This window comes from Natator depressus, chromosome 5 (genome assembly GCF_965152275.1).
Source record: "Natator depressus isolate rNatDep1 chromosome 5, rNatDep2.hap1, whole genome shotgun sequence".
Taxonomy (NCBI): domain Eukaryota; kingdom Metazoa; phylum Chordata; order Testudines; family Cheloniidae; genus Natator; species Natator depressus.
Window position 1 is genome coordinate 55,518,918 of NC_134238.1, and position 16,032 is coordinate 55,534,949.

The window sequence follows — 16,032 nt, forward strand, 5'->3', positions numbered from 1 at the left end:
GTGCTATACAGAGGTCAGACTAGATGATCACAATGATCTCCTCCGACCTTAGAATCTATGAAAAAGTCTCTCTCTGAGTCCGATGCTGCAACCGGCTCTCTGTGGGCAGATCTTTGCAATTGCATGGAGCCAGTTGTAGGACTGTTACTCACATGACTAAAGCCTCATCTGCACACAAGAGTGGTACTGCTTTAGCTATACCAGCATAAAGCACTAAAATCCCCCCAGTGTGGATGCACCTATACTGGTATCAATGTGGTTATCCCAGGATAGCTCATTCCCAAATAGGAAGTGCAACAAGCTATGCAGGTATAAGGACATTTATTCAGGTACAACTGCACCCACACTAGGTGTTGTATCAGTTTAACTATACAGATTTAAAAAAAATTACCCCGACAATTATACTGGAGCAAAAATTGTGCAGACAAGGCCTATGCTTACCAATCAAGTCACACAGTAGTAATTAACTTCCCTCCCACACACAAATTGAACTAACACATTACATGTCTGCTACATTTCTTCCTTTAAAGTTTCTAAAATATGTTTTCAAAACACTTTCACACAAAAATCAAGATGTTTGTGGGATTTTTTTTTAACAAAGCTAAATCAATTAAACATTTTGAGTAGTGTTATTCAGTTAATTAGGTTGTCAAATAGTTCCTTGGAAGTCAGAGTTTTGCACAAATTTGCAGAACCAGTAACTAGTATAATTTTAAGATGTATAAATATACAAAATCAAATTTAAGAATGAAACACATTTATTGATCTTTGGTTTTAAAAGTTGCCTTATTTCTGATTTGGGTAGCACTGTATAAAATAATGAAAATTATACCGCAGCCCAATATATGTCATATAAACAAACGGTTTAAAAGGTCAGGTTACAGTGCATAAAAGCAAGACATATGCTGACTAAAAAGATTAGAACACTTCTATTACACTTAGCAAATTCTAAAACACCAACATTGCATCAAACATTAAATCCCTCATTTGAATTAAAGCTTTAAAAAGGCAAGCAGATTAAGAACATAAGAACGACCACAGTGGGTCAAGACTAATGGTCCATCGAGCCCATCATCCTGTCTTCTAACAGTGGCCAGTGCCAGATGCTTCACAGGGAATGAACATAACGGTAATTTATTGAATGACCCACCCCTCTGACATCCTGTCCCAGTTTCTGGCAGTCACACACCCAGAGCATGGGGTTTGTGTCCCTGACCATCTTGGCCATCAGCTATTGATTGACCTATCCTCTATGAATGTTACCAATTTTTTTTCAAACTCACTTACACTTTTGGACTTCACAATACCACTGACAATGAAGAGCCAAACAAGATTGATTGAAGTGAGTCCATGTACAGCAGTTTATCAACAGCTTTCCCTGTAGTCACCCCACTAGTACTTTAGCCAATATACATTCTCTTTTAGCACATAATTTTATTTTATGTTTGTATAATCAGCCACAATCATAAATTACAAATTTTTCACCGAATGACAACTGGGGAGCTCAAAAAGCATAATCTTTGTATTTCGCAGAATTTTATTAAATTAACATCAAAACTTAGTGAGCTTTATTACTATGTTCATCCACATTAGGAAAATGCTACCTGACACATGCTAACACTTTTCAAGCAAGACAGAAAATCTTCTTCAATTCTCCAGATAAACCATTAGCAGCAATAAGCAACATAATTTCTTACACACAGTGTAAAAAAACTAACGTACAGTAGCTTACAGGAACAAGTTTTCCCCAAACCATGTGCTATATACATTAAATATACTAATTGCTAAAGCCATTTTTTAGAGCTAAAAGCTCACACTATAAGGCTTCCTTTAAGGAGTGCTTCCTTTGGTACAGACTTAATTCAATGCAAACAGTTCAAGTTACAAGCACTTTACAGGTAACATGCAGAATAATTACCTCCAGACTAAGCATCTAAAAATGTTTATTTCATCACTTTTTTTCTGCTGAATCAGACCGATCATGTTTGATAGATTTTTTTAATCTTAAAATTTAAAGCATGCAAATTCTTATAAAAGATAGTTAAAAGTCAAGCTGGCAGCCCACTGTCCTAACAAAAGCATTCAACAGTACATAAGGCTGTTATTAAAAATACAAAATTTAAAAAACTGTACAACAGTTAACACTGGTCTCCTGTTTTGGATCCATTATGTTCAGCTCCATACGTCCATGTAATTCCTGCTCTTTTGTATTCTAGGTTTGATCTCATTAATGCTCATGAATAGTCCCATTGAGATCAAGTTAAATACGCAAGTCCTTACAGGACTGGAGCTCAAACTACAAACTTGTAGCAAAGCAGGTGTTAAACTTCTTTCAAAGTCAACCATTCCATTGCAGACAGTCCTAACGGTACAAAATTGTAATTTCTTTAATCTCAAGTATGGAAAAAGTGTGAAAGCGTAAGAGGAACTGAGGTGTTCTTACAAATACAGTAAAGGGAAGGCAGAATTCTTGGAGTATTTATGCAATAAAAGCAAAAAATAAACTTATTGGAAATAAAAAGGTATATAGAGTTAAAATATTAGCCATGAGAATTTATTTTTCCACATCAATCATCTATACATATACACATACATACATCCACACGTGTTTCAATGAGTTAAAATTAAATTCCCATGGCAAGTTTTTACAGCCTAGCTGATCTCTTTTTAAGAAAATGCAGGCTATCTTCTAGGTATGCATACCTACCAAGAGAAGCACAAAGGCATGTGCACAACTTTAGAAAATGTCTGCTTGAAAATGTCATTTCCTAGTATCTGCTCTAGGATGTGCAGGTCCAGGCACTTTAGTAACACCTTGCATGCACAGAAGATGGAGTTTGTTCTTTGTGTAGACGTTGGTAATATTGTACCCTTATCCTCTGGTTTTTGGGGTTTTTTTTTTTTTTTTTTTTTAAATGATGCAACTTTGCCAATACCAGTTAGGTTCCACTATGTTATCAACTTTTGGGAGCCTTCTGCAGTACAGCATAGAAGGTGTGCCTGATTTTAAAGCACCGCGTCATGTAACCTTGCTCAGAGCAGCTCTAATCAATATGGTGTTTTAAAACAGTGATAACTGGTAGACAATCAAATGAAGGTGCTTAATCTTGCCAAGATGGTGGAACTCAAAGTGTAAGTGGGAAATTTTTGAAAACCTACCCTAATCTAGAGAGGGGGACTTGGAAGTTTCCCGTAAATTTTGACCTTTTCCATGGGCAAATAAAGATTTTTCATCTCTTGGTCACAGTCTGTTACAGATAATTTGCTTTGTGAGCATCAATATTGTCAATGCCAGCACAGTTCTAGGAACAAGATGTGTTGATCTACGTACCCTTTGCTAACAAAAGCTATCTCAGTAGCAACAGAGCAACAATTGTGAGGTTATACATAAAATATTAATTTTTAAAGTTCCCAGTAACTATGATAGATTTAAAAAATATTTACAATCTGGAGACATGTACAGTTTGCAATAATTTACAGTTTACAACAATTTTAACTTGAGTGAAATTCTGGGCCTAAACAATGTAATAGTATTTTTAAGTACAAATATGTCCTTATACTTAAAAGGGAATGATATACTAGGATAAAAGCGGGTTCCCCCCCATTTCTGCCACAGATAAATGTTCTCGAAAATGTTTATCTACTATATTATGACAATGCAAGATAAATCATGCCCATATTCCACTTTAGTTAAGACAGGAAAACCAGAAACAGGAGAAATACAGTTTTTGTTGGCACACCATGTTTACACATGTAAGAATCAGATTTACAAAATGGAATTTTTGGTACACTTTTCTTTGTTTTACCTTTTATGAAAAATATTGTAAATACCCATCTGCTTTTGAAGTATATAAGACAATAGTACATAGAGGTAAACAAAGTTACAAAGAATACTGAAAATTAGGGCAAAGCCTAGTTTTATAAGCATAAAACATCATAAATCAGGTTTCAAAAATACAGCAAAACTATCACACAAAGTAATTGAAAATGGCAAACCAGTAAGACTTTTCAAAAAGTTGCTTCTTTAAATGCTACAGGAGGTTTACTACTTGTGCTCCTGGAGGGATTCTGTGCCACTGTGCACATGTACAATTCATATCCCCCGCAAAAATGTTTTGCTTTCCTGCAGAAAAATGACTTTTGACAGGGAAGCAAAGGGAAGCTGCAAGAGCAGTCACTCGCCCCTTGGGCATGTTGGCTTGGGTACCTGGAGCAGCCAGCGGAGATGTAAATCACTGTGAGGGAGTGGGGGCTGGGTGTGCAGGCATGCAAGCAAAAGAGACTTTGTCCCTCTCACTCGCTATTGTGGTGCATCCCATGTGGAGGGGTAGGGCTTCTGGGTGTTTGGAGGTATGTGTGAGGTAGACTCTGTCCCCTCAGAGCAGAATGTAGCAGCCTGCCAGCTTAGTTGTTCCCATCATTGTTAGTGAACTGTTCCCATTCTTAGTGAATTCCCCCCAGGAGCATAAAACAGCCTTATCAATGCTTATGGTGCTTTAGTGATTAGAACTGGTCAAAATGTTTGGACTGAAAAATTTTCCTATCAAAATGTGCTCCAAGAACTGTTTACTGTCGGCCTTTCTGGAAATGGTCAGTAGCTAATATAAATTGTGAGTTTGACTTCCCAGCCTTCACGTGCTCTTCAGTGGCCTATGATGTAATATTGAGCACACGGATGCATATATTTGTTGACTAATAACTAGAAATAAAAAGGTCAAACCTAGCGACATATGATTAGACAAAGGGAGTTTGGGGATCTCCTTCAACACTCCCTACTTCCTTTCTCCATGCATTGTATTGTAGTTTAAATAAATTACCAAAATAATTGAAACTGACATGGTTATATGGCATTATTTTGACAAAATATGCAATATTTTAACATATTCTGCACAGAATTTTAAATTTTTTAGCACAGAATTCCCCCACGGATGTACTACCAAAGTCATGAACATACTGTGTTGTTAAGAGATATTACAGATCTCAACTTTTTCCATTTCCTGATTTTGAATAATGGGAATCTAAACCTAAAGAACTGTTTGGCATTTACAGACTGATACAGAGTTGTACTTGTTATAAATTATACTTCTTAATTAAGTATATACTTAATATATATTATTATATAAGTATATACTTATTAAGCTTACACTGGCTATAAATTTATCAATCTGGGCTTCAAGTTTAAGAAAGAATCAACATGTAGAAACAGTTGATCTAATTGGAGGCACTGACATGAATAAACACGAGGACATGTTCCATGGCATCAGGATTACAAATAAATTTAATCTGCATTAAAAACACTGTTACAACAAAGGTATAAAAATACATGTATACTGGTTCTCAAAACAATGGCCAGTACATCATTATTCACCTGACAACCAATAATGGGAGATTTCAAAAAAGACTTGGTTTGTGGTTTATTTTTCTCTGGGCTTCAGCAAATTGCCTCAAAAGTTACAGACTTTGTGGAAAAGTGAAATTTAAACTTCCTTGTAAAAAATTTAAGCAGACTGTAGCAAGGAAGCCTTAGAGCAAAATCCTGACTGGTGCAATGTGGGCATGCTAGTGAGTAAGAACCACTTTGGGAGGTTTTTCCCATCCATCCCTCCATACCGCAGCAGGAGGGCATTCCAACCTCACGCTGGGAATGACAACTAGGTGGCAACACTGTGTGGTGCTGTACTACTGGTGGGCATGCTGATGCTTTTCAAATGAGAAGCAACATGCATGTCACTGAACAGCGTGACTGGCTGGCCTAAGCCATCTTGCCCAACAACAGGACAGTGTATCCAATATTTCTGTAACACTTGTACTCTCTGGAGAGTACGCCTTTATCAGAGAGCCCAAGATTTTGCCCTTAATACTTCTTTGGGGGGATTTAAGCTGTAGATTAAAATAACAGTTTATTTGTTATTTGTTATTTTGCAGTAAATGTTCATCTTAAAATTTAGAACACTAGTAATCTGCTCTCTTCCTTTTATTAAGATCCCACTCTGACTTAGGAACATTTCCTTAAGATAAAACACTTCAGCTCCTTTGGCCTTTGAGTATTTTCATTCATGATTTCTATTTTTACTATGGACATTGTTCTTCAAGCATGAGTAAAATGTTTAGGAGCTTTGTGGGGGGAAAAAAGCAATGGCAATAGACTATGTGCAGTACTAAATTTGGGGGCTATTGGTTCACATAACACAAAGTTCCTCTATGGAAAGCAAGCTAATGCTTAAAAGGGAAAAGTATAACACTAAGGGTCTTTGAGAATAAAAAGGTGTAAGGGCTTCCATTTTATGGCACCACTAACTTCACAATATTGTTATCTATGAGGACAATTTTCATAGTCATATGTTTATTTTTAAAAATATTAAACCTAAGACCTCAATTAGCAATGGTGAATTCTGCGCCCATAGGTGGCTGACGTAAAGAGAGACAGACAGGTGTTTGGACGAGATTAGCTAGGATTTTCTGTATTCAATAACCATACTATATACTCAGAAGTTGAGCGTTGTGGTTTAGACAGCTAACATGTATCTTCATGGCACACTGCGTGCTTCTAGGTAAGTTTGACTTTATAATTAGGGCATAAGTGGCTTCCTATTCACAAGTTCTCCATCTCCTTTGAATAAAGGATTGATGTTATGTAACACTGGGTTTAAGTAATGAATCTTCTAAAGCAGCTCTTCTTCCATATAATGCTGTTCATTCTCTCTCACTGATACCAAATGCCCTTTTCCTTTGTTGTACCAATTGATTCTTATGTAAGAAAGAGGTTTTAAAAAAAAAAAAGAGAGGACACAGAATTTGTGGTTGCAAGCAACTGCAAATTTTTAGGCAGCTGGGAAATCCCAAAGACCTCTTCAATTACTGAAATATCCACATGATGATAGTACAGCCCAAAAGGCACTCCAAGGTGCCCTGCAAAGTGAAAAATGCTGGTTTATGACCTTTTCTCCTTTCCTATGATGTATAAAAAACATTTCTAAGCTTAAAAAGAGTTCCTATCAGGAATGTCACAGCTGGTCTTCCCTACTTTTTGATGAGAACTGAGAGGTCTCAAGCCTGGTCTAGACACACAGACTCCTACCCATTTAACTAAAAAGATATTATTTTAACCAATTTAGTTAAACTTGTGCAAGTTTGTGGTTTGCTATTCTTATTTCAGTTTAGTTTAATCTTGTAAAACATAAACAGATCAAGTTAAACTGAAATAAGCCACAAACTCAATTAAGACACAAACTTCAATTTAGTTAAACTAGTGGGTTTAAAAAAATCACACTCTTTAGTCAACTCCTTAGGCTCACAAGCCACATCTTCTTAACTGAATGGACAGGGCTGTTGAATCTTTACCAAAGACATCTTATCTCCCAGTTCTTTTTCTCAGAAAGAGGTAATTCGTGAAGAAAGCCAAACAACATTTTAAGCAGCCTGACTAAAAACTGCTTTCCCTCAGTCAGGGAATTACTTGCTTTATATTTCTGAAACCTATTAGTTTTCTGCAGCTATCCATATAATCCTCCAAGAGAAACGAAGAAAACCTTATTTTTTTTTAATGTAAAGAAGGAGAACTCCTGCCAAAGTACATACCCCATAAGCCTTCTTTATACATAATAAAGATGCAACAACAATAACAACAACAAAAAAAGAGCACAAACCTACTTCTTCCTTTACAGGTTACTGTTGAGAATGGCAGACAGATACACAAGAGTAAAAGATAACTAGAAATGACTTAATATGAAGCACAAAACAGGTTATTCATTTGCTCATGAAGATGCCATTCAACTATAGGTCAACAGACCTATTTTATACCATACTCATCACTATAGTAATGTCCTTTTTTACTTCTTTTTTGTCCATTTCCCCCATGTCAGAAAGATTTTCTGACCTAGATAGGTTTTGTACAAGAAGTCCCATGGATTATGCAGGATTCTAAGTCAATGAAAGACATTGAAGAGAGAATATCTTCCACCCATAGCCAACCTGAAACCTGCAGGACCACAGGGTTGGATGCAACATTCAAGAAGCAATGGCTAGAAATGGTAATCAGAACAAAGACAGAAAGACAATCAAGCTGTTTCTTGATTTATCAAAGTCAGTTCTCCAGGTATATCAGTTTGATCAGTCAGTAAGACAAACTGACTGATTTTTAAAATCCTATAACCCTGATATTGACCAAAATGGACCATGAATTTGGTAGGGCCCTAAGAATAAGAATAAGGCTACCTTATTCTTTCATTGCTAATCATATACAACACACACCCAGCAAATGGGCCTGTCTAGTATTGCTGGACCTATCTGTCAATCATCTGAAAGGGCATTTTTCATAGGAATGTTTCAAGTTTTGAATCTATGAAGTCAAATATTCTTTAGGCCATTCAGATAGTGGTTGCCACTATCACCTATTAAAAATTAGGGTATAAGTGAAGTTTACAGCACTGTTAGCTATGAAGTACTATACTCCTACGGTAACTGGCAGGATCTAAGAGGTTTGTCAGGATATTTAAGAGGGCGTGTGCATGCAGTGGGGGATGCAGGTGAGAAGTAGTGGTATATAAACCTTATTATGGTAACAGAAAATGAGCTAAAATATTTTTGAATGCTTTCAAAGCCATTTGATGGAGAGAGAAGAATGGATAATTATCTAAAATCCTTAATTTTCAGTATTCTTTGATGCTTTGTTTTCCCATATCACAGATTTACAACATTTAAATTAAGCATTTTGTAACAGTCTTTCCATTTGTTTACTATATTCCAAGTTTTACACAAATAATTCAAAGAAACCCAAAACCATTACCCATATTTTCTATGTATGGCTAATATTACTTTCTCATACTAAACACTGAGATATCTTTCTGCAGTGCACTTTTTTTTTTAAAGTAAAATTAAAAAAAAAAAAAAAGTTACCCCACATTAATTCCCAATCCTGCATTTCTGATTACAGTATACACAAAGCAACTGAAAAAAAAAAGCTGTCATTCTAATTTGTTCTCAAAATACTCAACTTAGGAACTGTTATTCAAACTGAACAAAACTTGTCAAATTAATACTTTACTCCTCTCCTTACTATACGTTTTAAAACTTATGTACAGAAAATATATTTCTGAGACTAAAAGATGTTCAATATTTCTACATGAGCGGGGTAACCTCACATTAGACTAACAAACAAAGATCACACAGAGCAGGAAAGATAAGAGTAACAACTTCTGGGTGAATCTCTTTCAATAAAATTCAAAGGTTCTTTATTAAAGTTAAATACCTTTGTAGAGGCACCAAAAAATAGCCCTTCCAGCTGAACTTTCAAAAAAAAAAAAAAAATTAATTTTCATTCAAAAAGATCTTGAACTTATTAGGTACATATATGTCCCTGTCCCACTGCCCTGTAACATACATTCAGCAAACTTAAAGATTCAATATTTATTTTTATAGACTCCATATATATTATATATTTAATATATAATATATATTTATATATACTTACAGATACATACACACTCAGCAGGATTATAGTTATTTTTTTTAAACAGTTTGATCAGTGTTGATAATCTATTCCAAATATTTTGTGAATTCAATGGAATTTATCTATTACCTGGAAAAATGAAATTTAAAAGACCCAAATGGAATCTGTGGATCAATAGTAGCACCAATACTGTACTTGCAAGGGTTTATATGGCCATTCATTATTTTAAAATGACTGCAGGGATTGAGACAATATATATTTTATAATATTCTTCTTACACATGAGCATTCCTGCATTTCTTCAGCAGCAATACTTGCAGAGTCCATGCATTTGTTCCTACCCTAAATTCAAATATTACATAGCTTTCTTTACTGTAATATACAGTATTTCTTTTGTCCTGTTGGATTTTTTTTGCTTTTCACACAGAAAAGTGATCAATATCGTTCCAACAGAAATTATTCTCTCTCCTCATTGTATGGCTCAGTTTCAAGATTGTTTAACTAGGCAGCCACCATGAGTGTTACCTGTACCTCAATACCACTAAGAGTCATCAGTCAATGACTGAAGCAGTATACAAAGTTTTGAGGGTGGCTTAGTGTTAATGGAAAGCAAGGTACCCACAGGCGCTACTCTTTTAACTAGCCCTCCAATATCAGCCACACAAAAAAGTTAGTCACAGTTCCAATATCATAATTCAGCAGTTAGTTACCTACCATTCGATAACAAAAGTTAAACCCACTTGTGATTTTAAACATAATATTCACCCTGAGAATACAGAGGAAGCATTTAAGAATAAAACTTGATATGTGTTTTTTCTTCACGTGTGCATTCTTCCATTTTTTTCTTCAGCCCCTCTGGGGTACATGGGTTTGAACCGAGAAGTTAATTTCATACATTTCCTTTGTGAGCTGATTATTCATGCCACAGTCAGATACTGGTGATAGAAAAGCCCAAAAAGGCTTGTGGAGAAGAGGCAAGCAGCAATCCACCAAGTGAGAAAAGACAGGAGTCCTCGGAATAGGAGAGGAGTGAAAATGTTCTTTAGGCTTCCCAATGCCATTGTTATTTGTACTACAGTTACCTTCATCTTTCCATCAGCAGATGGAGAGTCAGAGTAAACTGAACTGGGGAGTGGTCTGTTCTCCACTGGAAAGTCAGAGCTAGATTCTGGATAGATGCCCCAGGAATAATTACCTGTTAAAAGTAAGATAATAAATGAAGCAACTAGATTCCAACTCCTTTTACTTCAGTCAAATCTATAAATATAGCAGCAGTATCCTCGACATATTAGAAATAGAAAATTATTTCTAAATAACTTTCTAAATATGAAATTGCAACATGCCTGATATCAACTCCCTAATTTCACTACAGTAGATCTGGTAAGACAGTGAAAGGCATATCCTTCATCATGGTCTGGTTTTGCTCTAGTCTTTTATTAATACTAGAACAAAACCCATGCCTAATTTACAAATAGTGTTCAAGAAGTCCATGCAGTTTTAAGGATGTTTTAAGACTTAATGAAATCTTCTAAAATGAATGTAACAGATTTCCATAAAATGATGATATATAAAGCATAATTGTTTATAAAATGTAAAAAGCTAACAAAAAATCCATGTTTCAATATACATAAAACATCTCAATTTGTTATACTACATAGTTGCCTGTTGGAATATCAATCACAAATAGGAATTAACATCTGGTTAACAGGTGTCTTAAAAATCAGAAAGAAGACAGAGTAGTCTTAAAGCTACTGTTTTAAATGACAAGAAAACATCTCTGTATATTATTGGTTACACATGCTTTCTTTTAATGGACAGATATAAAATGATAAAAGCCTTTCATAATAAGACTAGAAATTTTTTTGTAAACATATGCACTGTTTTCATTTATCAAATATTGCTTACCTAATGTTTTCAAAAGCAGAGTTGTATGAAGCAGCATTACCAGAGGTGCCACATACTGCAATGCAATTACACAGAGGTAATAAAATACTCGGGCCACCTGAAACCAACAAAATCCTTATGAGTGACTTAGTGTGCAAAAAAAATCTCAACATAGCCGACGTGTTATGAATGATCATAGCAAACGTTTAAATACAATGGTCAGTAAAACAGAGCAGCTTAAAGAAATGTGATCTTTATGAGAGAAGCTTCATTCTAAATATTTTTCCCACCAGATTTTTAGTGTCTAAAGTACTGTCTTCAAAAAGACTTTTCATGAAGAATTTCAGACTTAATAAAAATTTCATAATATTTAAAGAGCACATTACTTTACTAGTTATTTCCTTGCAAAAGGCAAAGCTAAAAAACCCATTCATCTCACTTTTTCTTAAAAAAAAATTGCTATAATTCAATTATCTGCATTTCTATACACTAGAAGTTTGTTAAAAAGTAGTCTCAAAACTAATGTACTTTGGATAAAAGTTTTCAAAAGTGCTGGAGTGACTCAGAAGCCTACGTCTCATTTTCAAGTGACTTAGGCAAATGCTTAAGTCCCACTGTCTTTCAATAAGACTTTGGCTCCTAAGGGTCTAAGTCAGGGTGGGCACACTTTATGGCCCGAGGGCCACATCTGGGTATGGAAATTGTATGGCGGGCCATGAACACATGGTGGAGGAGGGGAACTCTTTGGGGTGTAGCATGGATGGGCTCTATAAAGGATGTTACCAAGGGGGGGGAAGGAGGAGGCACTCATGGGGTGTGGCCTGGAGCAGGGGGCTCTACATGGGTGGTACTGAGGACTCCTAGTGGCTCTGCCGGCAGTGACACCAAGGTGGCCATACCAGGCACCGCCACAGGCGGAAGCACCCTAGCTGGGATGGGTGTGGTCCCTGGGTGGTTTCGAGGCTCTCAAGGGTGGGGCCACAGGAGACTGGGAGGGGATTGGGTGTGCTGCTGCATAGAGGCGGGGTGAAGATGTGCCTGCGCAGTGTGGCTCTGTGTGCCGGAGGATGGTGCTCATCAAGGGAATTTTGAATCAGCGGCTGGAGAGCACTGGGGCAGGAGGAGCGGGGCAAGCCCCCGACCCTGCTCCCTTGGAAGGAGCTCGAGAGCCAGATAAAAACGTCTGATGGGCCATAGTTTGCCCACCCCTGCTCTAAGTCCTTTTGGGAAATGGGATTTAGGTGCTTTTGTTTAACAATGTGAGATATTAGTAAATGAAAATGGTCAGAAAAATGAGAAATACAAATAGAAGCTCCGTGGTTAATTTAACTGGTTAACAGAATTCATGTAAAGAATCTTCACTTCAGATTTAGATTATGTTTTATTGGATTCCACTTTTAAATTTTATTTCTTCACAGGGAGTGGGTCCTCCTCTCTTAATCACTACTGTTACATGTCATATAACTGTTGACTTATTTTAGGGGAAAAATAAGAGGACAAAGTCAAAAAAACAAAATCAGCAATGAAAAAGTCAACTATACGTCTTAAGTGAGAACAAAATATTGGCCTTGCCTAGAGGATGAAAAGGCATGGAATTCTTTAAAATAGCACTGAAAAGAGGGAAGGGTTTTGAGATGAAAAAATGTCAAAAAGACAGTATGGGGAAGAGAGTTCCAAAACACTGGATACCGAAGAGGAAGTATGATGACCACGAAACCAAAGCACAATAAGATGACTGCTCTCCCTTTGATAGAATATGATCAAACAGAAAAGTAGCAACCTATAAAGGAAAAGGATTTGAAGGATCATTTCCTGGTCACAGCAACAGAAGACCAAAAAGAGAGGAGGTGATACACAAATAGTCAGATAAAACAAAAACTGATTTTGTTCAGTGGCTTTGAACTGACTGAAAAGGAGGATTTTGGAAGACTAAAATAGAGGGCATTGTATGGAATAGGCTTTTGCGATATGAAAATTACAAAACTTATAGTTAACTGAGATATTTAGAAGATGTTGCATTTTCCAGATAACACGAGAAACATGGGTGCAGAAAGATGCTGATTAAAGAGAACATCAAGGTTCCTAACAGCAACAACTGGACTCACTCTGGTATTGACTGTGAGAAGAGCCCTGTGAATAAATCCACCTTAATCCTGAAGCCCCACATTAGTCACCGTGTTTCTGACTAAAAAATATGGGCTAGAAATCCCCTTTGAAGCCCCTTAATATTTCGCTGGTGACACAGATACTACACTAATGGTCATTGTGATAAGTACTATTATTGAAAAACCTAAAATAGACAAGTGCATTTTTGTGCTATATGACACTTTCCATACCACATCTCCCATGGGATTGACTAACATGTTGCACTCAGTACTTCTCTGCAAAATGAGCCTATCCCTCCCAAATAGTTACACAGTGGCCTTACACATTTCTATCCACCTATTTGGCCACAGTAATTTGACTGCTAAAAAGAAATAATTATTCAGTTGTATCATGGTAACAAGATGGACAAGTACTTGTACATGCAGGCGAGTACATTTTTTGAGACACTTACAAAATTGCCATATCGTTCAGCTCTTTAAAAGAGAAGAGATTTTTTTTTTTTAATTTATACTATTTTGTATATAGTTCCTTTCACAGTTCAAGGATCTCCACACATTTAGCACAGTATACAGTCATACAACCTTACCTTTGCCTCTGTGGAAGTGGGACTATAACAGCACCCTTGCTTCTCCTAACAAAGCCACCCATTTCCTCTGTGCCCACCATAAGTCCAAATCACTACTTATTCATACACTCCACAGACCTTTGCAGAAGTCTGTGTCGCACCATTCATCTTGGAAATACAGTAGCTGATTGCCAGAGATTATGCCGGACAAAGAGGTTGAGATAGATATAGTACTGTGATTGCCTGTACGGACTCGTTAGGACATGGAGCAAAGGAAGCACAGTTTAGTTTGTGTGGCTGTGGTGTGTGGAAAATATCAGTTCAACTCTGCATATTCTGAATTTGAGGGTTTTTCCCCTTGCAATGGGAGCCTTCTTGTAAAAGAACATACTCAGGAAACCTCTCAGTTTACGATTTTTGGATGTGAATTCTGAGCCTGTGGAAAGGTACAAGGACAGGGCAATGTGTTGTGCCCAACAAGCTATGTTAAAATTTGTGCGTGAATCACTTCATACATTTACCATTTTTCTTCCATTCTACTTACCATTTTCTGCAGATCAACTGTACTTATTCTGCCAGCCTCCTTTTTCATCTGATCCACACATTTCTGTGCTAAATTAAGGTAGGCTTGCAGGTGTTTGCGCATCATGGCCAACCGTAAAGCGCACAATAAGATAATTATCCACAGTCGTACCGTATCAAATGTTGCTTCTGACATTCTGTGGATCAAAACAGTATAGTAATATTCTCCAAAAGTCATCTTATACTTAATGCTATATATCTGTTTACATTATATTATCTGTACAAAAAACTTGACATGTCTTGAAGGAAATATATAATACAATTATTTATAGCGCTCATGTGAAAGCAATATACAATTTTCCCTTCTCCCTTAGTTCCTTACACTACCTACTCATGCCATAGCATTAGGCCTATATAAATACCCAAGTGGTTGCAACAGGAAAAACTGGGAAGTTCTGTCAATATTGACGATTTCAAGCAATCTAGAATAATAAATAAGAACTATGCATTCCAAATGCTTTAAGATTTGGAATCCTCACTATACAGCTGTAAAATATCAACTGAAGTATAGCCTAATTATATCTTTGGCCCTCTAGCCAGGCTAAATGCCATGTCACCGCAATAATTTATTTCTAAATTTAAAAAACACTAAAGATTTAAGTACAAAAACTCAAATTGTAATTAAATTATTGAGTTCACTCCCAATGCAACTTTCTTTAGCATACAAAGTGGTCACAGCTATTAGACAGCTTTTATTTCTAGAAACGAAACAGTAAAAAAAAATTCAAACTTATTTTTACCGAGTTAGTTGTTTTTATTATTTATTATTATTATTATTTTTGAAAAAAATTAAAGGAATTACTTAGCTTCAATAAATAAAGTGACTATGCAGACTCTCTCCAATACACAAATCAGGAAACATATAGGGTATGTCTACCACAGAGACACAGCATAACCCCATAGCGTAGATGCAGCCTACACTGCAGAAGGGGTTTTTCTGTCAGTGTAGGAACACCTCCCCCCCAAAGGAAGTTAGCTACTCTACTGACCACACTGCAAGACAACACCCCAGCTACAGAGAGTGATTTGATTAGCAGCACAGCAATTCTGTTAGAGTGATTGGATTAGTATTTGATGAATTATGCTAACTCAGCTGCTGCATCACCACTACATTACTAGCTCTCAGGTGTCAGCAGCACTTGACCTTCAACCCATACCCTGTAATAGGCCAGCTTGTTCAAGCTTAAAGCACCACTTATCACTCAAGCTAGACACTTGTGTGTGCACAGAGTTGGGACAACACTAGTTATAGCTTGACAAATACTGCAGTGAAAAACAAGCCCAACCTATGCCATACCAGCTTCCTAGGGCTATGCTGGAATCTCTGCAGGGCCTATGCCAAGGATTCCTTCCATGGCCAGAACCAGGGATTCTAAGGCCACTTCAGCCCTTTTACATGGCATAAATGGAACAGAGTGGGGGTGAGAGTCTGATCCTAAGACTTCAGA

At 36.6% G+C, this 16,032-nt stretch overlaps 1 protein-coding gene across 2 annotated transcripts in view; it reads right to left on the bottom strand.

The window, feature by feature from the left end:
• Positions 1-2,883: 2,883 nt before the first annotated feature.
• The window catches only part of TMEM161B (transmembrane protein 161B), a 78,221-nt gene continuing 65,072 nt past the window's right edge, over positions 2,884-16,032 (bottom strand). For both annotated transcript variants that reach the window (XM_074952825.1, XM_074952826.1), the window contains exons 10-12: positions 14,547-14,721; positions 11,353-11,449; positions 2,884-10,642 (exon numbers count right to left, since the gene is read on the bottom strand). In XM_074952825.1, coding sequence (XP_074808926.1) covers positions 10,365-10,642; positions 11,353-11,449; positions 14,547-14,721 — 550 coding nt within the window. In that variant the 3' untranslated portion in view covers positions 2,884-10,364. The remainder of the gene's footprint in view (positions 10,643-11,352; positions 11,450-14,546; positions 14,722-16,032) is intronic.